The 25,720-nt window shown below is 44.6% G+C and overlaps 2 protein-coding genes and 1 long non-coding RNA gene across 3 annotated transcripts; 2 read left to right on the top strand and 1 right to left on the bottom strand.

The window, feature by feature from the left end:
• The first annotated feature begins 3,596 nt into the window (after positions 1–3,596).
• ptgesl (prostaglandin E synthase 2-like) lies at positions 3,597–8,839 on the top strand. The gene is made up of 7 exons (XM_012817798.3): positions 3,597–3,920; positions 4,194–4,388; positions 4,640–4,695; positions 4,804–4,956; positions 5,816–6,016; positions 6,328–6,445; positions 7,660–8,839. Exons 1-7 carry the CDS (start codon positions 3,609–3,611, stop codon positions 7,789–7,791), a joined length of 1,167 nt encoding a protein of 388 aa, XP_012673252.2. The 5' UTR covers positions 3,597–3,608; the 3' UTR covers positions 7,792–8,839.
• Positions 8,840–8,912: 73 nt separating this feature from the next.
• Positions 8,913–19,645, top strand: LOC105891582 (outer dense fiber protein 2-like). The gene is made up of 18 exons (XM_031570849.1): positions 8,913–9,970; positions 10,122–10,229; positions 10,327–10,482; positions 10,790–10,977; positions 11,413–11,542; positions 11,774–11,905; positions 12,247–12,321; positions 12,540–12,611; positions 12,766–12,882; positions 13,110–13,295; positions 13,948–14,057; positions 14,522–14,657; positions 15,767–15,877; positions 16,207–16,458; positions 16,925–17,025; positions 17,821–17,983; positions 18,967–19,092; positions 19,400–19,645. The coding sequence occupies exons 1-18, from the start codon at positions 9,860–9,862 to the stop codon at positions 19,562–19,564; spliced, it is 2,439 nt and encodes an 812-aa protein (XP_031426709.1). The 5' UTR covers positions 8,913–9,859; the 3' UTR covers positions 19,565–19,645.
• A 1,676-nt stretch (positions 19,646–21,321) lies between these two features.
• On the bottom strand, positions 21,322–21,752 carry LOC105891606. The gene is made up of 3 exons (XR_006152479.1): positions 21,565–21,752; positions 21,454–21,481; positions 21,322–21,365 (listed from the first exon to the last, which is right to left on the bottom strand). It is a non-coding gene; the product is annotated as an uncharacterized LOC105891606 (long non-coding RNA).
• Positions 21,753–25,720: the final 3,968 nt, after the last annotated feature.

A 25,720-nucleotide genomic window follows, 5' to 3' on the forward strand; every position in this document is an offset into this window, starting at 1 on the left:
TCCCTGCCAACATGTCAAACAATAAACAACGTGGGCCCTAATATCATTGACAGGGAACGAGCAAATCAATGAGCAACGAGCAAAGTCCGTCGCGCATGAACTAAAGCTATCGTGAGGCGTGTGTGAGCATTGTGCAGACATTACTTGTTGCCCCTTGTCTGGAATTAAGGCCCCATATGTCCTACAGCCTCTTAATATTAAAGAATTAGTTTGATTTAAAATACTATAATCATGTGAAATAGGATTGCCACTGTATCTATGGTAAGCAGTTAGCTTTCAATGCCATGCTTCTAAGTATAGAGGGACTTCAGTCGGTTTTCACAGACAGTGCTGATGACATCTGACCTCGGAAAGGATTCCATTTCATGGAAAAGAACAAAAGAAACAATAACAATAACAAATACCAATAACTCAAAACAATATGAGTCTTCAAAAAGGTCTACAGGTCATAGGTGGCCTGGACTGTAATTATAGCTGAGTCACTGAACTCAGAATGGAGCCGCATGGATGACGCACATCCACCACTGCTGAGCTCAAAGAAGTAGAATAACATTCCAAACACTCATTTCCTCGACATCCATTTTCTGCCATGCCTCCAGTTCACTTGCACTGACCGCATCCTTCCTACCTATTTCACATCGCCATGGCAACAGAAAGGTTTCCTTTTAGCTTATGTAACAGCGGAGGGTCTCAGATGTAAAACACGGGGCTGTTGTTGGTGCTTTCTCTGCGGGTTCACGCTTTTTGTTTACCTGCATGGAGATGGGGGGTCTACATTAAGACAATAGAGGGTTTCCCTTCCTTCTAGGCTCTCAGTCTTCCACTGGGCTGCTTCCTGGGAAAGAGCGCCTCCCTGCCAAGAATATCCTTGTCATGCTTATTCCTCCACATGATGTAAAGATCAGTGCAAAAAACCAGCCGTAAGCTGCTGTCTAGGTTTCCTCTGGTGGTAGTTCAGTGACACTGAGACAAGGAAGGAGTAAATGACTGACATGTATATAAACTGGATAAACTATTCGCACTTAGTCTGGAGCGGGTCTGGCCTTGAGTCGGCTACTGCTGTGTGATTTGATCAGCTCTGATGCAGGTCTGTGCATGGGGGAAATAAACGTCATATGTTTTTCTTTTCAGGTTGGGCACTCCTCCCCATGATTTCCACTTGAATACTTCAAGGCCAAATTGTATTGCAATTTTCAAGGAACATTTGATGGTCTTTCTTGGATGGATGAATATTCCTGCAAATTAAATAGGCATAGTGAGCCATTCTTGATCCGATAAGTACATCTTCTAAGAGATAAAGGGAGAAATGACAAGTAGGTAGACAGACACACAGACAGGCAGGCTAGAGGGATATGTGTGTTTGTGTGTGTGTCTATCTATCTGTCCATCTATTTATATACATATCTATCTATCTATCTATCTATCTATCTATATATATATATATATATGTATGTGTGAGTGTGTCTGTATATGTGTGGTTCTGTAAGTGTGTGTGGAGGGGGAGTTCATATGCATGTTTCTGTGTGTGTGTCTGTGTGTCTGTCTGTCAGAAAGGTAAACAGTGCCACCCTATGTCCAATGTTGGTAAAAGCATTCAGCCGGTAGATAATTCCACTGGTTTTTGTGGCATCAGTAATCTCATATCTCTGTGCACCACTCTAAGAACTTGGTGCTTCTTCAGTGGTTTGCAGCGAGTTTGACTGTATTACTTCATATTCTTTGTGTAGGGTCGATAACCATGAACTGACTATGATCTAAATTATAATATCAAAACAGCCTAAGGCCTGGCCTCCTGGCCTCCTGGCCTCCTGGCCTCATGGCCCTTTCCATCACTCTGGAAATAGACTGTGTGGGCTCATCTCTGTGGTTTCCTGCCTTGGCTCTCATGTTTCCTCACATTGTGTTTTCCACCCCCAACCCCTCTAGTATATCCTCTGTGCCACTGCAAACGCAAACACAAGGTTGCCACTGTGAAGCCATGCCCACCCCTGAGGATCCTGCATGCTGCGGCTGCCAGTCAGGTCGGCGCCAGCAGAGAGACACTTGTGACAAAGAGTGCCGTCACCCTGTCCAAACACACTCCAGTCCAAACACACTCCAGTCGTCCAGAGCAGCGGCCGACCCGGGCAGACATCTCGGCCTTGGGCCCCGAGACGAAGGCTCTCCACTCACAGTGGCCCGGCTTCGCATCCCATTCCATATCATCATTTGCATGCTTCCTCCTTCCTCAGTCCTCCAGCTCGTGCCCTGGAAATGATTCAAAGTGTTCGAAGCACTGCTCTAATCGCTGCCAGAGGAGACGAGGAGGGAATAGATTAGGACAGAGGACCTATGAGCGAGGAAACACAAGAGCACCCTGTGCAAAAGTCTTTTTAGAGATGGGTCTTATGTCTGTGGTTACTGGGCATGGTGTTTCCTTTTGGAGCTTATGGGCAAAGATTTCGGAATGCGTTAGGTATAGGCCAAGGTGAATGCGTTAGGTGTAGGCCAAGGTAAATGCGTTAGGTATAAGCCAAGGTGAAGTATGGTAGGCGTTCTATATTGCTGGTAACACAGTGGTAACCTTGATGTAAAGAAGCTCTTCCTTCTCAGCATGCTGTTTTCAAAAGGTTGATTTATATGAATAATAGCCTACTTGCTGGTGTGCCATAGTGTCTTTCTTTTGCGCCATAACAAATTGTATCCAACTGTACTCTATTTTGGTTGGAATTCATGTGATAACGCATTTAGCCTGATTTATGGATTTATGGTAGCCAACGCTACCACTACAAACCGAAAGTTGGGTCTTGAACGGGTCTACCCCTCCAATTCATGTTAACAGGCAGCTACATGCCACGCAGTACAGGACGTGGAGTAGCAACAATTCCATGCCAACTTAGGTATTTCCCAAAGACTTTAATTTAAATTCAAATAATTTAAAGTTCTCGTACCGCACACCCAAACTGGAAAACCATTAATTCAGTCACTCTTGTGACACTACACAGAGCACCTGGCCCCTATGCTGAAGATTTAGTTTAAGTATTTGAGTTTTCTGACTTTCTACCAACCCTGGTTATAAACTTGGATAAACTCCTCATAGAGGGAGATTTTAATATTCGCATAGACAATGTAAACAATAGCCTTACAATCGCATTCCAATCACTAGACTCTATTGGGTTTTCCTAGCATGTAAACCCACTGACTCATCATCAGCCACAGCATCATTGCGCCTTGAGATAATTGTATTGTTTTGGTGCTTTATAAATACATGTAATTTAATTAATTGGAGAACTCGGTTAATTGTAAAGTTAGAATTTTGTATAATAGGCAAAGAAGATAATGATGATGATGAATAAAACTGGTTAATTGCAACAACCTAGAAGTGATTTGTTGCCTCTTCGATGCCAATTAAATAGCCTATTTCCTCGTTTACTTCAAGATTTCATCAGAGGTGGGGCAAGGGCGTAACGAGAGGAAGGGAAGATTTACAAATAAAGGAATTTGGAAACGATAACCCTAAATACACCCAGGCAAGTCCCATGCTTAGCCCCGGATAAGCATGTAGGCTACTTATGACATGAACCCACGGCCACGCCCCCCTCCCTTCTCACTCACGTAGACGTTGCATCATGGGAGTTTATGTAAAATCCAAGATGGCAGCCGCCTGTGTGAGAACGCTGGGTAAGGTCGGCAGGCTGGTATTGGAGACTCCAGCATGCCGGGCAGCGAACAGTTATGCTGCAGTGCCGAGGATTACTCTTCGTGGATCTAACCGATCATACGGAACCGGTGCCGGGGGGTTCCGGTCTAATCCTTTTTTCACCCCCCAGCTGCGCAGCGTCAGGGTGCTGGGATGTTCGTTTTTGCTCGGTGGTGGGCTGGGTCTATACCAGACTCTTAAATTAACTTTTCAGCGTCACCTTGCAGAAGAAGAGGCAAAAGTAAGTTTTACATTTGTTCACGGGCATTACAAGTTTAACATGGGTTCAATTCGTAATGGTGTTGATCTCAAGACCAACTTGTGGAATAGCATGATTGCAGCCTCGGTAACGTTTCTAAGCTAACTCGGCTGGAGGTGAAGTGAACAGTATAACATTGTTAGCCAGCTTTTCAGTCAAGTACCTATATATTTTATGCACAGTTTGGTGTCTTTGCACATAGGTATCGTTAACGAGGGCTGATTTGATATTTGTTGTTTCTGTGACTTTCCCTAGCCATCTGGATCCGGTGCAGAAGTGAAGTTGACCCTCTACCAGTACAAGACGTGCCCCTTCTGCAGTAAGGTGCGAGCGTTCCTGGACTACCATGGTCTCCCATATGAGATTGTGGAGGTTAACCCAGTCATGCGGAAGGAGATTAAGTGGTCCAGCTACAGAAAGGTCCCCATCTTGATGGTGAATGACACAATGGTAAGCCACAAACATGTCAGGGTTGTGAAACTTGTCTTGGTCCCTCAAACATTGAAATACAAGTAGTCTGTGAGTGTACAGGCTCTGAAGGTGAACTAAAGCATTGTCATGCCATTACACGTTAAGTCTACCGCACCCTCCTCTATTACCCCAAGAATAAGCAGGATAAACTACATATTAAAAGCACACTTGAATACATATATAGAGCCTGGAAGAACTTGTTTCACACTTTGTTGTGTTCTATCCATCAGCAACTGAACGATTCATCTGTCATTATTAGTACTTTGAGAACCTCCCTAATTAGCAGGTGAGACAAAAAGACTGTTTCTGCTGCGTCAATCTATATATTTCTTATACATTTTCTGCCAACTCATCAATGCTTGAGCTTAATACATTTTGTAAATGCCGTTGACAGGGAGAAAACAATTTCTCAGATTCTCGAGTGTTACCCAAAGATGACGTCGAAGAATGACAGTGGGAAGGAGGTGGTAGAGTACAACAACAAGTACTGGATCATGGTGGCGGGCGGAGAGGAAGAGAAGCTGTACCCAGAAAAAGGAGCAAGGATGTAGGTGAATCCGTTCCATTCCATCAGCCCACTAGTTACTGCATGCGTTGTGTTATGCACTTAGCATAGTGAGTTATGTCAACGTTAAAACAGTGAGTGCACATCTTTGTGTTAACAGTGTGTAGTAAATGTAGCTTCACTTGCAGAGAAGGGTTTAAAATGTATACATCTGCACTATGTGTCACACTGGCTAAAAATATCCGCTACACGATCATCTAGCAGTCATAAAGAAAGAAAAAACGCACTCTCAAGCGTATACTCTTTCTTATTGATTTATTGGAAGCATATGAAATTAGACATGTTTTGGCACTGAGCCATCTTACAGCTTCTTTATTACTGAAGTCTTTATTAACGTGAACCCAAAGACTCAACTTCACTGGAGCGTTAAGGAGCCTTCTCTCCTGTACATTTGCCTGTCATCCCAGTCCACTCTTGCCATCAGCATTGATATATAGACCTGTCTTATCTAGCAGAGGTCTGCCAGATTAACTGTCTAAATGAAACTGCTGTTTAGGAGATAGAGGAGTCATTTAGCAATTGGAAGGTTGCTAGTTCGATCCCGACTCCTCCTCACCAAGTATCAAAGTGTCCTTGAGCAAGACACTGAACCCCCAACTGCCCCCGACGCGCAGGTTGGCAACTTAGATAGTAGCCTCTGCTATCTGTGTTTGATTGGGTAGATGTCTGAGGCATTAATGTGTAAAGTGCTTTGAGTGGTAGAAAAGCGTATATAAATGCAGTCCATTTACCATTGACCATTTACATGATCTCCTACCAGTGAATTGGCATCCCCCTGTTGGCTGTATGTTCAAACTGACCTCATTGTGGTTTGTCTGAACGCCTGTGCTGTGTCCCACAGAGAGGAGATAAAATGGCGCAAGTGGGCAGATGACTGGCTGGTTCACCTCATCTCGCCCAACGTCTACCGCACACCCACCGAGGCCTTGACATCCTTCGACTACATCGTGCGCGAGGGCAAATTTGGCACCTTTGAGGGCTTCTTTGCCAAGTATGTGGGTGCTGCTGCCATGTGGCTCATTTCGAAGAGGCTCAAAAGTAGGTGAGTGCCACTGTCGCCTCTGTGTATTTATCTTCAAGTCATAGTCGTGATGTTGGCTGTGGCCTTTTTTTTTCTCTCACTGGCGTCGCATTATGTTACATGTAATATGTGATTCATATCTGTTGCTAATTCTCAAGCAGCGCTTTTTCATTTTCTGTGTCAAGACACAGAAATGTGACACAGAAATTAATTAATTTCACACAATGTATCACTGTTGTTGTTCTCTGCTTCCAAGATAGGCTCTGTCCTTTTGGTCAGGTTGGTGTCCTTCCTCTGCAGCTCAGTATAACATGATCCTCTCACCCACACAGACACAACCTGCAGAATGACGTGAGACAGGACCTGTACAAAGCTGCCAATGACTGGGTGGCAGCCATCGGCAAAGAGAGGAAGTTTATGGGAGGGGAAGAGCCCAACCTGGCAGATCTGGTAAGACCGTAGTCTGCTCTGGGGAAACCTGTAGCTTGGTCTGACTCTAACTTGTGTGGTTCTGAATCTGATGCTTCTATTGAAAGCGACTTACAGTACAGATATTCATTGTCATAAGTAGCCTAGTCGCCCCAAACATTAGAAAACCAAAACACTTAAGCCACAGAAGGCTAGCCAGGCAAATCCGTATTTCAATTGGAACAGAAACCCGTTTGAACACTTTGTCTTTCAAAAGAAAAAAAAAGGGTGGGGGTCAGTTACACCACTTTTTTGTCTGTGTTGTTAAATTTAAATAGATGTGAATGTTGTATTTAAATAGATGTGAATGTTGTATTTACATGAATGTGAATGTTGTAAGATTTCCATCGATTTTATATTAGATGGGTGGATCTAAAATCTTTGCTGTTCCCCTGGTGACACTTAATTCCCAGTAGATGCCACTAGAGGGCACACCAAGCTAATCTGTGTCATTATCTTTATCATGAGACGTCCTCCTCCTCAGACAACCGGAAGTCTTGCACAGGCTCCCAGTGGACTCTAAAGACTAAAGACCATATCTGCAGAACAGAGGGGCTGTTCATGTGGTTCTGAATGAGGAGGCTCAGAAAGGACTTCCTCAGTTGGTGTTTTCCTAATCCATTTACATTTACATTTAGTCATTTAGCAGACGCTTTTGTCCAAATCGACGTACAAGGGAGAGAACAGTCAAGCAGTTAAGCAATTAAAAAGCATGGTGTAACAATCCAAAGAACAGGAGAGCTGGGGCACTTTGTATAACCCACAGGGAGATCAGTAGCACGTTGCTTCAAAGAGAGCTGCACACTACAGTGGTGAATTTTCTTCCCCGGGGAGACATGAGGGAGTGGTTCACCAGTGGGTCTCTCTGGTCTCTTCTGCATGGAAGAACAGATTCTAGATTAGAGTACAGGAGATTGAATACACTAGCCTGTAGTCTCCAAAAAGCATGTTCGCATGTAGGTTCATGGCTGGCGTTGCCAGGGCTGTATCCCATAATAAGATGGCTCACTACTCTCACTCTGTTACCAGGGTTACATACAACACGACTCCAGCTAAACAAGGAAGCAAAGCCCTGTTTACAACTGCAAATGATCAACTATCAAAATAACTTTCTGACATAACATTTCAAAAAAATGTATGAATGGAACGTTATATGGCGTGCCTACCCATTATGCATCATCTTTTGTGTTGTGTAGGCAGTGTTTGGTGTCCTGGGAGTGATGGAGTGCAGCCCGCTGGCGTTTAATGACATGATGGAGAACACCAAGATCAAGCCGTGGTACAGGCGCATGGAGAAGGCCACGCATCAAAACAAAGCAAAGCATTGACGTTACACTGGTCATGTGACTGAGATGGGACGTACGTGAAAATGGACTTACGCCACCAGATGCTAAAGCATTTGCAATAGCAGTGCACAATTTATGTTTTTCCTTCTGCAGTGGCTTGCTTTGGAAGCTGTCCATGCCCCTCCAAAACACTTGCGAAAAGCTACAATTCAGATGTGCTATAAGGGAAAAACATGAACAATAATTTAATTTGTCAAAAGAATCCAAAGTCTCCAAATATTATCCGATGTTAATCCAATGTGATTGCTATGCATTTGAGGAATTCTGAGATGCACCCAAAATCAGCCAGTTTATGAATTAATGTGTGGTAATTAAAGCACCAGTCTCTGGGGTGGCGTTTAAAAGGGTATTCTAAGGACTTGATTTCAGATGGCACCTACCATAGAGTTAGGCCTGACCGTACAGTCTTAGCATTCTTGTCAAATGCAATTGTTTTCCAACTGTTTTTCCTCTTCACAGCTGAAGTTTAATAAGGTTACAGTTTCTATTAGTTAAATTAAACGGTTTCGGTAATTTCTAGAGGCAAGGTCAGGAATAGATTGAACTAATGCATTGTGCAAGGATGAAGGCTACATGCAGTTGCCTTTCCTCTAGCTGCCATGGCTATATTCTGTTGGCTTTGCTTCCTTCAATGATTTTTCCATTGTTTCAAATGCCATTGAATAACACTTCATCGCAATAGGGGAATGACATCAGTTTTCTGTATTTTCATTTATGTCTACCTCTCATTAGGGAAATCAGGACTCAGAATTTATCACTCAAAAGACTGGTGTTGTGTGAATATGAATTATCCTGTTTCTGATCTATAATACAACTGAAGAAAGTATCGACTGGTGTACTTGCTTTTGGTTATGACACTGATAATTGATAGGTTTTGCATTTTAACAAACAAGGGGGAACCAGATTGGTAAACCATTGTTACATATGGGCTAGGAATTGTTTATTTCTATGCATTCACCCATGGAAAAGTACTAAAGGAGTAATTTATTTCCAGTTGTAAAAGGTTCAATAAAACACAATTGAGTACCAATGCATTGGTATTTGTGGAACATGTACGAAATCTGCACGGAAGCTTCACACAATTAAAGATAGGGAAAGATACAAAAGAAACATCTTTTTGAAACTTCTTGCAATTAATCGTCTGATTGTATTTGTAATATCACTCCACCATGAACACTGGTGTGTATACTCAAGAGAACGAGTGTGAAGACAGGACCATACCGCCATGGCTTTATACAAACCACTGTGACAGAAATAGATGCCAATCAGCTATCTAACACGGACACCTCTAATACCATGGTGCAGTGTGTCATTTTAGTTGAGGCTACATTTCTGTTGTTTATAGAAATTATTTTATCACATTTCTGACAGCAGTTAAAACACTTTAAAATTTAAAGAGACTATTAATTAAATTGTTATTAAGGTTTCGCGTAATTCCTGACTAACATACTAACACGTTTTTATCATCAAAATGTATTTCACGATGGCCATGTTTTCCAGAACGCTAGCAAGTTACTACCGTTCCCAGGGCAACGTCTCGTAGCCAACGGCAACGGCTGCAGGAAGACGTTTGAACCAACCAATAAACGCGAAGCAAGCGTGGCTTGGGAAGCAACAGGAGTAATCAACGCGCAGTCTTTAGTAAACATTGAAGCAACAGTAGGCTACGTTAGCTAACTTAATATTTTTTTCTGTATAATGTGGATGAAAAATTACTGTACGTAAGTTTCGTCAGCTAGTAAACATCACAAATCAATGAGCGAAGCCTTCTGTGGACCATCCAGGATAACTTGGTATCGATACGCTAGTTAGCTATTACAGCTTCAAAGCCAAACTGATAGCAAGCAAGCTAATGTTAATTAGCTAGCTGAAGTTAGTTGTTGCAAATATAGCAACATATTATGTAATAGCTTGCAGGCTAGATATTTTAGCTCGTTTATCAGTCGATACGTAGATTTGCTCATAAAAACGTTAGCAAGCCAGTTGAACAGTCATCGTTTTATTCGAGACAACGTTTCAGTGTTGGCAGTATCTTGACTGAAAATCAGGGATGAAGACACGGTCCCACTCGCCACCCATTCACGTCCATGTCCCCGAATCCACGGCCGTCCATGTTCACCTGAAGAGGGGTCAAAGCTGCACTGCCTCCCAGTCGCATCAGGTGAGTAACAATTCTGTAGATTTCAGAGCAGTGGACACTTATCAGCCATCTAGATCTTGTTTTGACTGAAGAGGGCTCATGGTATGTCTATAACTTATCCATACAATATGATGTCCACAATCCATTCTCATAAATACATCATGGTCAATAGAATGACCCGCCAAAGGGGATTCTCCGGACCACTGCTAAGGTGAGGGCCAGGGTGCCCTGGATACCGCCTGGGAAGAACACCGCCCCTCGGGATCACTACCAGTGGGAGGTTGGTCTGTCTCTTGTGTCTGCTCATGTATAGCTTTCACCCTACAAGTCATGGCTGCCTGTGTGAATGTGGCTAAGGCATCTCTTCCGCCTCTCAGGGGTCTTCCCACTGTTTGGAGATCACTCCTGTTCCCCAGTCCGACTCCGGCTCTCCTCCTCTGAGGTTAGCTGACCTGTCCAAAGATGAGTTGGAGGGGATATATGACCACAGGGCTGACTTGCTCATGTCAGAGGTGGATCCAGCGATGAGAAAGGTTGGTCCGTATCAGTTTTAATTGTGTGGTTTTACAGTTATGTGATTGAACTTTGAACACGTTATGGGACTCAGTGCAAACCTGGTTTGCAGTACATACTGTCAAAGCATCGCATGAAAGCTTGTTTGGAGACCACCTCAGGCGTTTGTGTTGTGGATCTAATCAAATGATTTTAAGTGCTTGTGTTCTCACATCTAAAGTGTGTTGTTTTTTTGTTGTTGTTTTTTCACATCTATATAAGAGAACGTGATGCTCTCTTGGCCTGTACTGGTGAAATAATATTTTGAAATGTAAAATGCCATCTCAGGTGAATCTGCAGGAGAAGAGGCAGCTCCTAGAGCGTCAGTCTGAGCATCTGGACGCCTGCCATCGATTGATTGGCGTGCGAGAGGAGCAGCTGGCCGAGGCCAGTAAGGAGCTGGAGGAGTCCAGGAGAGCAAACACAGACCTGAGGCACTCGCTGGGGCAGATGCAGGAGGACGCAGAGCCCAGCAGGTGGGAGAGCAAGGTCTGGGGATCAGATAGCCCCAATCTGCTAGACTGCAGAATTGGAGTACCAAGTGTTCTTCTCTGGTTCAGTTGCCCCAAAATGTAGTAAAAAAAATGACAGGGCACATTTGGTAGGACAGGGGCTAAATAGTGTCAGGTGCACACTAAGATCAGTCCTGGTCCTCTGCCTTGATGATAAGGATCTAGGCCTTCTGATCTCTTTTTAATGATTATTTAACCTGCATCCTAAGGCATAAGTGACAGTGGCCGTGGAGTAATTCACAATAGCACTGTATTTCACCGGGTCCCTGGACAGAGAAGATTTTGGCTGTGGGTTCTTCTGTTACAAGGGCGTTATTATTATACCAGGTTGCAGGGCCAAAGTGAGCTTAGCCGTGGCCTCAGACTTGAGCTGGGCTCTCTGTTTCTTCACTGTCGCAGGGCGCAGGATGGAGCTGGGCAGAGTGACGTAGACATTCTGCTCAGGAAACTGGTGGAGGCCGAGATCGATGGGGAGGCGGCAGCCAAGCAGGTGGCAGCTCTACGTGATCTGATTGGTCAGCTGAAGAAGGTGAGTCCAGACTCATGATCTCACTCATTTACACCCACGCCATTTGATTGATATATTTTTTGGTCACTTAAAAAAAAAAAAAAAAGCAAGTATAAAGCCCAGACTTAAAACATGAGAGACACACAATGAACAGTCAGTCAGTCAGTCAGTCAGTCAGTATTCAGCGCTTGGAAACCCATTGACGGAGACTAGTAGGCTGTGGTTGCGGTTTGACTCGGTACTCTCTCACAGGAGAAGAAGTTGTCCAGGCCAGACGCAGCCCTGCTGGGACGGCAGCATGAGGGGCTGGTCAAGAAGCTGGAGGCGTTTGAGAACACCAACCGCGCCCTCCGACAACTCCTACGGGATCAGCATGGCCGAGAGGTAAGCACATTTCCACAAGTACACACAGCACAGGCACTCATGGATGCAATGACACACACACACACACACACACACACACACACATGCAGTACATTAATACACAAAGATACATCTACAGATGCACACTTGCTGTATATATGCATGCAAAAATGAATATAAAAATATGATATAATTAAAAGTTAACAATTCTATTATATCCTGTTGTTATGTTCTGTTATATATGAGGAAATACATTGTACCTGTATGTTGTATAGGTTTGGCGTTACTTTATTGTTAGTTTCTATCATGTAAGCCCGTAAAGTCTTAGTAACATGAGTGTTGTTCCTTGTTGGGTTTGGCAGACGGATGCGATGCGGGTGATAGACGAGAAGGAGGGACTACTGAAGAGGCTGGCTGAATCTGAAGCTGAGAAAACGGTGGGTCCCGTACACCTACTGTCTTACATTGAAGTCACACCGCCATTAAGGAATAAAATAAACAAGCTAAATATGAGAATATTTCTCCCCTAAGAAAGACTGTTGCCAGTTCGATATGGGAATCTACATGAAAAGCACCATTTTCCATAGTGTGAGTTTCTGTATGATGTGTTGGGCAGATGTTTATGTGACTGACCTTTGACCCCTTGTTTCCCTAGCGACTGGAGGTTCAACTCAATACCAAAATGAGAGAGGCCAATCAAATAACAGAAAAGCTGGACGGGGAAAAGGTAGAACATCTCAACCTGGACATTACTGACTGATAATGAGGCAGACTTTTTTTTTTTGAAGTTACCAGTTAAGAGGTAGATTAGTCTGTTTTTTTCATGGTCTTCATTTTATCTTGTTTTCTGATTCTGAGTATTGTTTTGTGATCTTTCACAGGACATTGCAAAAAGCTCTAGATATTTGTCCAAGGCTCTGGAGACGACTCATGGACACCTGCAGAAACAGCTACGCAAGAAAGAGGCAGAGAACGACCATCTGGGAGCACAGATTGAGGCAAGCCCCTAATACAACCTCTCAGGCCCTTAACACAAACTCTCCGGCCCCTTACACAACCTCTCACAAGGATGCCACCTCTTAGCTCTCTATGCTTTGTTTTCTTTCTTTTTTTTTACTCTTTATTTCTTCTGTTTATCGATCCTTTTCTCCTGTCTCTGTCCATTGTCTGTCTATCGGTCTGATTCTGAGCACGTTTGGTGTGTGTTCTTTCCCTTGTCTGTCAGGGGATGGAGGGCGCCCTGCAGCAGCAGCGGGAGGAGATGCAGGCCCTCCAGGAGCAGATCCGGGAGCTACAGCAGCACCGTGACGTGGACCAGGAGGCGCTGCGGCAGACCGGCCAATCACAGAAGCAGCGGGCAGAGCAGAGCGAGAGCCACGCCTCTCAGCTCTCCGCAGAGCTACTGGAGAAGGTGAGGTGGTGTCACTGCAACTCCATCACTGGGTGCTGGGACTGAGGACGTGATGGCTGGAGAGCATTTTATATATATATATATATATATATATATATATATATATATATATTTTTTTTATAGCTACAGTTACACTATATTACATTTACATGAACACAACTGCTGTAATCTTTGTTGGTAGAGCTAGAGTCCGCAATACAGTTTCGGTTGCATGAAAGGTTGTTGATATTTGAGTTCAAGAGCCAATCAAATCACACCCTTCTCTTCCCTGCTCTTGAAGCACGGAGTTGATTGGCTGGGATTGTTCATGGCTCCATCCGAGCCACCATCTTTGTTTCCCATTTACATCGGAATGATTTTGAGTGTAGACACTGAATGGATAGCTAGAAGATCATGAAGAGCAATTCGCTGAATTTTCCAAAATATTGTATGGGATTAGAAGCAGGGACTCTACCTTTAAGGATTCATGAAGTTCATCTAAATTATATCAGATGACGAATTATATTATTCCTGAAACAAGCCTGTTGCTTCTATGAATAAAGTGTAAAAGGGTACTAGTAAAAGAAAACACTACTGTTTATATTCAGGTAATACCTAGAGAGATAGAGCTGTAAAGTAGTTGGTCATTTCCCTGTGTGGCTGCCTTTCCCAGGAGGCCCAGCTGACCGACGCCCTGTCCAGCGCGGAGAAGCTGCGGTCGCGCCACGCCAGAGAGACCAGAGAGAAGAAAAAGCACGACCTGGAGCTCATCGCTGTCAAGAAGTGAGTGGCAGAAGGCAGGGGTCATAGAACTTATCTATGAGATAATAATTGTAACTATCTATGAGAGGATATGAGAAATGACGACGGTTTTGAGATCATGCAAATGATACACCTTACAGATGTTTAAATATACGCTTGGCTTCCTAACTGAAGAACTGTAATTTGTGTGTGTTTTATCTACATTTAATGTTCTGCCTGATTAGTTGATTCAATTAACTTGAATGATGATTGGTTAAGAGAAGAGAGGAAAGCAAAGTAAATTTGGTGTTTGTGTGTTGTGTATATCGTACTGCTGATGGAAACAGTTGGTAAAGGACAACCAACAGATCCCAAGAAATGTGGGGCCTTAAGTGTGTGTGTGTGTGTGTGTGTGTGTGTGTGTGTGTGTGTGTGTGTGTGTGTGTGTGTGTGTGTGTGTGTGTGTGTGTGTGTGTGTGTGTGTGTGTGTGTGTGTCATCCTCCAGCCGTGTGACTGAGCTGACTGAGGAACTACAGACTGCAGGAGATAAGAGCCGTGTGGAAAAGGAGGGCCTGTTGGATCGTCTCCATCGCCTGACCTCAGAAGCCTCCTCCACCCGCCTGGAGAACCAGAGACTCAAGGTGAGCACTCAGCTTCCACACTAACACACACACACACCTGCACACCTGGAGAACCAGAGACTCAAGGTGAGCACTCAGCTTTCACACTAACACACACACACCTGCACACCTGGAAAACCAGAGACTCAAGGTGAGCACTCAGCTTTCACACTAACACACGCACACCTGGAGAACCAGACACTCAAGGTGAGCACTCAGCTTTCACACTAACACACACACACCTGCACACCTGGAAAACCAGAGACTCAAGGTGAGCACTCAGCTTTCACACTAACACACACACACCTGCACACCTGGAAAACCAGAGACTCAAGGTGAGCACTCAGCTTTCACACTAACACTAACACACACACACCTGCACACCTGCACACCTGGAGAACCAGAGACTCAAGGTGAGCACTCAGCTTTCACACTAACACTAACACACACACACCTGCACACCTGGAGAACCAGAGACTCAAGGTGAGCACTCAGCTTTCACACTAACACACACACACCTGCACACCTGGAGAACCAGAGACTCAAGGTGAGCACTCAGCTTTCACACTAACCCACGCACACCTGCACACCTGGAGAACCAGAGACTCAAGGTGAGCACTCAGCTTTCACACTAATACACACACACCTGCACACCTGGAGAACCAGAGACTCAAGGTGAGCACTCAGCTTTCACACTAACACACACACACCTGCACACCTGGAGAACCAGAGACTCAAGGTGAGCACTCAGCTTTCACACTAACCCACGCACACCTGGAGAACCAGACACTCAAGGTGAGCACTCAGCTTCCACACTAACACACACACACCTGCACACCTGGAGAAGTGAATTACTCTACATTCATTACATCAGTCAAATTGCATATTTACATTAAATATCAAAGGTACCCGCTCTCAAGCGAGAGGACGTCAGTTTCATGATCCACTGGCTGATGGTGAAGCTTAGTTTAGTATTTCAAATAAATTAAACACAATGATCTATATGTGGACCAACTGTATGTAGAAGTGTAAGATGCAGTTGTTCAGTGAAAAGTTGTGTGTGTGTGTGTGTGTGTTTGTGTGTGTGTGTGTGTGTGTGTGTGTGTGTGTTTTCAAACCAACGCTTGCAGACCATCCTCTCTGGGACCGAGGAGAGGCTGAGCGTGTCACAGTCGGAGCTTCAACAGCTGAAGAGCACCGTCAAGGACTTTGAGAACCTGGTGGACGCCTACAAAACACAGGTTAGGCCAAATCAGTGACCTATGGAGAAGCTGTACAGCCTGTATGTAGGATGGTTACTGGCTGGGGACTTGTGTACGTAGTGTCTAGTGAACTGTCTTTTTCTTAACCAGTGGTATTAACATTTACATCCTGGAGACATCTAAGCCTCTCAAAACAAACAGAAGGTGCATAGAAATGAGGATGATCGTACCTGAGGAAACAGAGAGATCCATGTCTCTCAAATATCTTCGCTGCAAAAAATAATATACATTTGTGCTTTCCGCCCCACCCTCCTCCTCCTCCTTGTCCTCCTCCTTGTCCTCCTCCTTGTCCCCCTCCTCCACCTCAGGTGCAGAAGACTCGTCAGGAGTCGGAGGAGTACCAGGCAAAGATGGTGGAGTCTCAGTGTGAGGTACGGGGGTTGCGGGCGGAGTGCGAGCAGGAGGTGGAGCAGGTGCAGAGGCACGTGAGGGAGCTGGAGCCCCTCGGGGAGGCGCTGAGGAGGGCGGAGGAGCAGCTGAAAGAGGCCAGGGAGCAGGAGGAGAACCACCGCAGGAGGATCACAGAACAGAGCGAGGCCCTAAGGGAGATGAGACTCAAGGTAGTTTATGTACACACACACACACACACACACACACACACACACACACACACACAGACTCACTCAGGCACACACACACTCACAAGATAGGTGCAGAACATAGTGATGCCCTAAGAGAGATCAGACTTAAGGTAGTTGGCACACACACACACACACACACACACACACACACACACACACACACACACACACCCACACATACCACTGAGCTCAGGCATAGGGTCACACACAGAGCCTGAGACTGACTAATACACACACACACACACACACACTCACTCACACAGGCGCACACACACTCACAGGAGAAGTGCAGAACAGAGTGAGGCCCTGAAAGAGATCAGACTTAAGGTAGTTGACACACACACACACACACACCACTGAGCTCAGGCTTAGGGTCACACACAGTCAGCCTGAGGCTCACTCACACTCTCCCTTTTTCCGTGACACACCTGTGTGACGTAAACAGGCGGAGCAGCAGGACACTCACACAGAGACGCTCGAGGAGAAGATCCTCTTACTGCTGGAGGAGAACAAACACCTGAGACGCTCAGTGGGCACCACGGAGAGGTCAGTCGGCACCGCCAAACACTCACACACACACACACACATACATAGACTCTCACTCACACACACGCACACAGAGACTCTCACACACACACATACACAGACTCACACACATACACACACACACACACACAGAGACTCTCAAACACACACATACACACACACACAGACTCACACACACACACACACACACACACAGACTCACACACAGACAGACACACACACACAGACACACACACACACACACACAGACATACACACACACACACACAGACATACACACACAGACATACACACACACAGACATACACATACAGACACACACACACACACTCACACACAGACACACAGACACACAGACACACAGACACACACACACACACACACACACACACACACACACACACACACACACACAGAGAGACTCACACACCCATCACCACAAGGGCATCAGAACCTAATCACCCGAGACACCCAATGGAGACCATGCAGTAGTCAGTCTAGAGAGATTTGCTTGCACTGAAGTATACACACACACACACACACACACATCAATGCAGAAGTCAGTCTATAGAACCTCTACACCTGAAGTACGCATACAGCACCATCGGACAAATGCCATATAAATACAATTATTGTTTTGTAGTGGTATGGTTGAGCATTTGTTTGGGTGTAAGGCTTTTTAGTGTTACGTTATAGATTTCCCCTCAGACGTACTGGGGATTTAAAGATCCGTGTGTGTGTGTGTGTGTGTGTGTGTGTGTGTCTGTGTCTGTGTCTGTGTCTGTGTGTCTGTAGGCAGCTGGAGGAGGCTAACACCCAGAACAGAGAGCTGCTGGAGACGCTGGCCAAGCGGGAGGAGAGGACGAGGAGCTCACAGCTGCGTCTGGACGACAAAACCAGGGAGAATGAGCTCCTCTCCAGACAGCTGAAGGAGGCGCGGGGGGTGGCGCAGAGACAAGTGAGCTTCATCTGAATACACACACACTCACACACACACACACACACACACACACACACACACACACACACACACACACTCAAACACACTCTCACTCTCTCTGTCACACACACTCAATCACACTCTCACTCTCTCTGTCATACACACACACACACTCAAACACACCCTCACTCTCTCTGTCACACACACACACACACACACACACACACACACACACACACACACACACACACACACACTCAAACACACTCACTCTCTCTGTCACACACACACACTCAAACACACCCTCACTCTCTCTGTCACACACACACACACTCAAACACACTCTCACTCTCTCTCAGTCACACACACTCAATCACACTCTCACTCATTCTGTCACACACACACATTATCACACACACACACACACACACACACACACACACAGATTATCTCTCTCACACACACACACACACACACACACACACACTGCTAGTGGAGGAGGCATGAGGCACAGAGAGGGTGCTGCGTGTTCATACACTCACAACTGATGGAAGGGGTGGAGGAGATGGATTAATAAATAGCCCTTCCTCTGCTAAATTGTTTTTGGGGCAGATTCCTGTTCTGCTGCACCAAGTAATGGTTGGAATGTCTGACATCTGCTGTCACCCAATCGGTAAAGTTGATTTATTCAAGTTGCTGGCTAAAAAAATCTCATAGTAATCCCGCAAACAAACAGCTGGCTAGTGTTTGCAATGCACACCTGGCCTTTATGTTCGCTATTTAAGCCCGTGCATTCTTTAACAGCTGCAAGAAATAGCCTAACAGACTCCATAGTGTGCTGTATATAGCCCACTGTCGTTTATTTTCCTGAATAAAAAAAGTTTCTGAAACACCCCCCCATCACCCCTGTGATTTTTCAAAAAATCGCACCCTGGACACACACATCCACGTCCACCTGTGTTCTTATCCATCTGTCATTGTGTTGATGCGCTGATTGGCAGGTTGACCAGAGCCTGGAGCGAGCGCTGACCAAAGAGAGGACGGTGCAGGCTAAAGCGCTGGATCTGGAGACTCAGCTGAACCTGGCCAAGGCTGAGATGCACCAGCTACGACGCTGCAAAGACGAGGTGGCGGCAAACAACACAACTCTTTTAGAACCACAGACTGAAAGGACACGTTTTCTTAAACTTTTTTTTTTTTTTTAAATAACTCTCCTCTCATCTTCTCCCTCCTCTTCCATCTCCACTCTGTGCTTCCTCTCCTGTCCTCTTCTCTCCTCTGTTCTCCTCCTCTCCCCTTCCCGCCTCCCTCTCCTCCCCCTCCTATCCTTTTGGCTCCTCTCCTCTCCCCTCTCCACTCCCCTCCCCTCTTTTGCTCCCATTCCCTCTCCCTCCTCTCCTCTCCTCCAACCGTCCTGCCCTTCGCTCCCCACAGACGGAGCACCGTAATCAGAGCCGTCTGGAGGAGCTGAAGAAGAAGCTGGAGCAGTCGGACAGCACCAACCGCAGCCTGCAGAGCTACGTCCACTACCTCAAGGCCTCCTACACCAACGTGTTTGGAGACCCCTTCCCCACCAGCACAGCACACACACACATGTGACGCCCACCGCTACGGAGACAACATTAGGATTATAGTAGATATTATGGACTACAGAAATAAAAAGATTACTGTTTTTAATGAGCCTGACTGAAATGAAGACTTTTGTCTAAAAGGAGTGTCTGAAGTTGTAATGATTTATGAAATAAGTTGACTGACTCTGGGACTCTGTGAATGGTGCCCGTGTAGGTAGGTGCGTGTCATATGGTGCTATACACCTACCACAGGGCCAGCAGACCCCCAACAGCTGACTCTAGGATGGGTCTCGGCCTGAGATGGCATAGATCCCCTGGATCTTAGATTTGGATACGAATTCAGATTTGGATCTGGATCTGGATCTGGATCTGGGCTAGCTCCAGAGTCAGACGGTGTCTAGCCACTTACCCCAGGAAGGTAGTTTTATGATTTATTTTCCAATATTAATTTACCAGTTTGTATATACTCTGTTGGTATAGCAATTAAAATAATCTGGTCTCTTAATTGGGGTTTTACCATCATTTTCCCTGGTCCTAAGGTCCAGTGGATGTGCACACGTGTGCTGCACTCATATGGACACACATGTTTGCTGTACTCGTATGCAGGGTGCGATTTGATGGGGGGGATTTACTCCCCTACTGGTTTTAAAAATAAAAATAAAAATGTCATGTATTTTATATATTTTAGTTTGCATTAAATGTTCAACTGTTCAAAATGTAACCTAATAGGGCCTACCGTTAACTTAAAAGAATTAGGCCTATTAATTGATTTTTTTTTTTTTTTAAAGAACATCCCCCCCCTGTTTTTTTGACAAATCGTACCCTGCTCGTATGGATGTACATATGTGGTTTAGTAGATGTACACATGTTTGCTGTATTCATATTTACCTTAACCTTGTTTCCTTCCAATCACAAATACAAAGCGGAATACCACACATTTCAAACCCTCGCTTTGGTGGTTCGATGGTGTGACCTTTGATAATGAAGCCTTTGACTTTAGCATACTTGTCATTCATAAAGGGGAAATGTAATAGGTTTTTTGATATATCTGTCAATGAAAAGACAACCTACACATATATTTACCTTTAGTAAACAAGACTTGCACTACAGTTATGGGACACAAGCATTTCTAGGTTTTAAGAATGGAATCTGACTGACATGCATTTTATGGGATACCATCACAGCAGGGCTGGACACAGGATCATGTCAAGCACTCTGTTCTCATTGGGCCTCATTCTCGAACGCATTTAAGAAGGAATTTCTCCTGAACTGTTGCTACTTCCACTGTTTTAGGAACAAATTTGGCATTCATAAAAGTTCTCATCTAGTATTCGTTCTGAACTTCAGAAGAATTTCAGAACGCGAAATAGCAGTCGTAAATCGCCCAGAGTTTTCTTAAATGCAATTCCTCAAAAAACACCAGATGCCCCACGGGCCGCTCCGTGTTAGAAGGGTTAAGGGCTGAAATTGTGAGAAATCATTGGTGATTGTTCACATCAACTCTACAGACATCCTTGGATTTAAAGAATTACAATAACAATAATTTTATCATTAACAATTACGTTTCACATTTATAGTCATGATTCTATATAGTCATTTCCTAGTGGAGGTGATCCCTTATTGCATAGCAATTCGACCAGTAAAATGGCCTACTGGCAAGACAGAACGAACACTATTAGAAGTGAAAGCTAATGCACGGTTTGAAATACTTGCATTAGCAATGCATGAACCAATAAAGGTTCCAAAGGAGCTTGGCCATAGTCAAAAAGGAGCAGAGACACCAAATATTATGAAGCAGACATTTATTGAAGCTGCATTTCAAGGAACATCTAGAAACAAGAAAAGGCACAGTTAATACATGAGAACACTTGCATCTTCTTGCAACCTCTCAATTAAGTTCATTGACACAGGGCTTACCTTCATTCAAACACTGCATTCTCCAAGCCTAAAATCAGGAAGAGCCAAGAAAGGTAAACAGCACGTCCATCCACAGTAAAAGTATTAAAAGAGTACTTCAGACAAACATACCTTTAGCCCTTAGTCTGAGCAAGACCCGAGTTGAATTTGCCTGAAGCAGTTTCATTAATGAATGGAAAAAGTTTCTCAGGGTGGAAAAACCTTTAACCAGATTTCTCATGTCAAGACACACCAGAGGATCCATACTGGGGAAAAGCCACATCAGTGTTCTCAGTGTGGAAAAACCTTTAACCAGATTCCTCATGTCAAGACACACCAGAGGATCTATACTGGGGAAAAGCCACATCAGTGTTCTCAGTGTGGAAAAACCTTTAACCAGATTTCTTATCTCAAGAAACACCAGAGGATCCATACTGGGGAAAGGCCTTATCAGTGTTCTCGGTATGGAAAAACCTTTAACCAGATTTCTTTTGTCAAAACATACCAGAGGATCCATACTGGGGAAAAGCCACATCAGTGTTCTCAGTGTGAAAAAACCTTTAGCCAAATGGCTCATCTCAAGACACACCAGAGACACTGAAGGAGAGTGCCAGCCCTGGACTGGCTTAGCAGCAGCTGCTGGTTTCCTGGTGCCAGAGTGTTGGGCCTCAGAGCTTTGTGTAAATCTAGTGTGGGTGGGCTGGTTACCCTGTGCTGGTCTGGAGGTCTGCTCGTTTTGCGCTTGTTTAGCATATGGACGACCACTAGACACTGGAGGAGAGTGCCAGCCCTGGACTGGCTTAGCAGCAGCTGCTGGTGGTTTCCTGGTGCCATCAGGGTGTTGGGCCACAGAGCTTTGTGTAAATCTAGTCTGGGAGGCCTTGCAGTTACCCTGTGCTGGTCTGGAGGTTTGCCCGTTTTGTTCAGGTTCAGCATATGGACAACCACTAGACACTGATGGAGACTGCCAGTTCTCGAAAGGGTTGTACCTCCTCTGGGATGGCCTAGTACTCTGGGCTGGCTTGTGGGATGACTGGAAAGACCTGGGGCTCAGGACACTTTGCTGAGGCTTGGAATAGGAAGGACTGCTAGAAACTGGACGGGATGTCCGTTGCCAGCTCTGTACTGGCTTGGCTGGAGATGCTTGTTCCTGGGTACTCCCCACTGGTCTAGATACAGCTTGTGGTTTCCAGTTGCTCACGGATGACTGGTAGTTGCTCTGTACAGGGTGGTTTGTAGTCTGTGGAGACCCAGAGGACTGGCTAGAGCTCTGAAAAGAGCTTCTGGATGGAGTAAAGTGGCTCTGAGACAGAGGTTTGCCAACCCCATGAGCAGGACAAGCAGACAAGGGCTTATAGCCAGTTGGCTTTGCATTGCTCACTGGCTTCGAGGTAGTCTGGGTTTGCTGGTAGCTCTGCCCACCTTGGATGTTCTGGGTCTGCAAAGGCTGAAAGCTGCTTTGGTCAACCCATCTACCACCTTGGATCGGGTTGTTACTGCTCTGGTCATATCCACCTGGCTTGTACTCATTTCTAGACTGATCAAGTGTTTGAGACCAAGGAGAGTTCTTACCAGTCTTCCCAAACTGAGGCTTGAAGCTGCCCGGGGAAGACAAAAGCTGGTAGCTACCCCCTTCATTCATGGAACCAGAGCGCCTGCTGTAGTCTGGCTGGTAGTTGCTCTGCATGGGTTTGCTTCTGGTGGGAGGGCTTTGGGAATGAAACAGAGGCTTGGGTCTAGGTTGAACAACCTGGTCGCCAGTCCCCAAAAAGGATCCACTCTGAAATGATGTGTAAGGTCCGCTGTATCCAGATTGAGAACTGCCAACAGCTTCAGCGTGAACACTGGACTTTTGAGCAGTCCCTGTCTCGTATTGATCATCTACACCAGAACTGCCAAAGTACTGGTCATTTGGACCGCTGCCTCCTTTTGTGGAGCCAGGGGAGGCCAAACACCACCCTAAATGAAGGATTACACAGGTTAGTTGGGATGAAAGCCAAATGCAAGACAAAGTTTCCACTTAACAGATGAAATTAAGTGAAAGGGCTTACCATTTGCAATGCTGACATCATGGAATGCAATGACCAGAACCAGCAAAGCCAGCCTGAAAAACAAAGCAAAGCATCAGACAAGTTGACAGTATTGGAAAATGCACATCGTTCACAAAGACACAGCCCATAAAAACATACCAAAGTTGTATTCTAGTGAAACCACACATCCTGCATGGGTGCTGCTGGCCAACTCAGCACTCTGGCCAACAAGACAAAAACCAGAGAGTCTAATGCTGAAGCAGTGGTGGAGGCAGCTCTTATCTGGGAAGCAATTTGTATCAACCAATCACAGACTGATCACTAAATCCACATCAGCTGCTCATGAAGCCAACAGCGGATGCGCTACTTGTTTGGGTGTTTTTTCCACAAGATTATGATTGTTACATGAGTTTTTCCTTCTTTCTAGAAAAGAAAACCACACTCTAGTTTCTTTAACTGAAATAAGGAATTCAAAATAGTAAACGATTGTCAGCATGATTATGACAAATGTCTACTTATTCATAACATCTTACATTTTTAAACCTTTTCAAGTTATTTTCAGTTACTTTATTCTGTCCCTTTAACTTTCCTAACAGGAAACATCTGTTAACATTTGCTTCCATTGTGCAGTTTTCTTCAGTGTATAGAGGGTAAATTCATGATTTATGCTTAATTCTTTTGGGGACGTGAACAAATAACTTGATTGCCCCCCACCCTCACAGCTGCTCAGCACACCTCACTGAAACAGAAGGATGTGTTGACATACTACTGTATGGGCAAAATCATATAGGTGAAGTCTCACTGTCAAGATGAATTACAGTCGTAGGAGTTCTAGCAGAGATTTGCCAAAGTATGACACAAGGTTATGAAAAGGCCAAAGTTAGGAAGTTAGGAAAAGGCCAAAGACATATTGTTCTTCCTCAAACCCAATATCTTGCTTGTATCCAAGTTACTCATACATTCGTACATTTTTATCATGCTTAGTCAACCACTGAAACATATGCAACTAGTATACACACTGTGCAACCAGATGCCTATACAACCTCTCCACAACTGAAACAAATGTCAAGCTAGCTGGAATGGATATGAATCATACATCAGGACCACCTTCATTTCAATACAGCAAGAGAGTGATTTAAACTTAAAGGCAGCGATTCTACAAGAAAAGAAAAGTTCATCAGGGTTACCTATATGGTTTAATGGAAGGCTAATGGTTTGAAACTGACAGAACTAAACATATAAGCACCCATCTCGAGTCACAACTTTGTAATAGGCACCTAGATATTGTTCATGGTTCTTCAAGCACATTCTAATGCCATTAGAATATCATTCTAAATGCTTGTAGTGGCCATGGTTTGGAAGTCCTACATCTTTCATAACCTTCTCAGCTAAAAAGTTAACCATTATGAACCTACAAGGTTAAACGGCTCAAACTCTGAAGGATTGCCATCTGAAAGGGTGCCCAACAACATTGGAGATGGAGACCCAAAACCTCCCTCCCCCCCTTGTGGAGGTGATCCCTTATTGCATAGCAATTTGAACACTAAAATGGCCTACTGGCAAAACAGAACAAACACTTTTAGAAGTGAAAGCTAATGCAGTTTTAAATACTTGCATTAGCAATGAATGAACCAATAAGGGTTCCAATAAATGAGCTTGGCCATAGTCAAAAAGGAGCAGAGACACCTAATATTATAAATCAAAGAAATGTATTGAATTTCAAGGAACATCTAGAAACAAGAAAAGGCACAGTTAATACATGAGAACACTTGCATCTTCTTGCAACCTCTCAATTAAGTTCATTGACACAGGGCTTAGCTTCATCAACAAAAGGTAAACAGCATGTCCATCAACAGTAAAGCTATTAAAAGAGTACTTCAGACAAACATACCTTTAGCCCTTAATCTGAGCAAGTTTTGCTCAGGTTTTGCATATGGAGACACTGAAGGAGAGTGCCAGCTCTGGAGGTCTTTTCTTACGTTGGTCTTCCGAACTCCGTAAGGAAACAATTCAGAAGAAACTTCAGAAAATGTTCGAGAATGAGGCTCGTTGTTCTTTTTGTCATGCACCTGGTACACGAGAGATTGAACGTTTTGATTAAAACAAATGTAATCTGTCTTTATTGGTGTACCGTGAAGGCATGCAGACTCCAGTGAGCCTCCAGTTATGCCGTTTTTCTCTTTATCAAGTGCTAGAGAGAGGTAAGCAGAGCTGAAGTTGTGTAACTTTTCCTAATGCTCACAACATTTTACAACTGT

Source organism: Clupea harengus, chromosome 7, assembly GCF_900700415.2.
Source record: "Clupea harengus chromosome 7, Ch_v2.0.2, whole genome shotgun sequence".
NCBI classification, from domain to species: Eukaryota; Metazoa; Chordata; class Actinopteri; order Clupeiformes; family Clupeidae; genus Clupea; species Clupea harengus.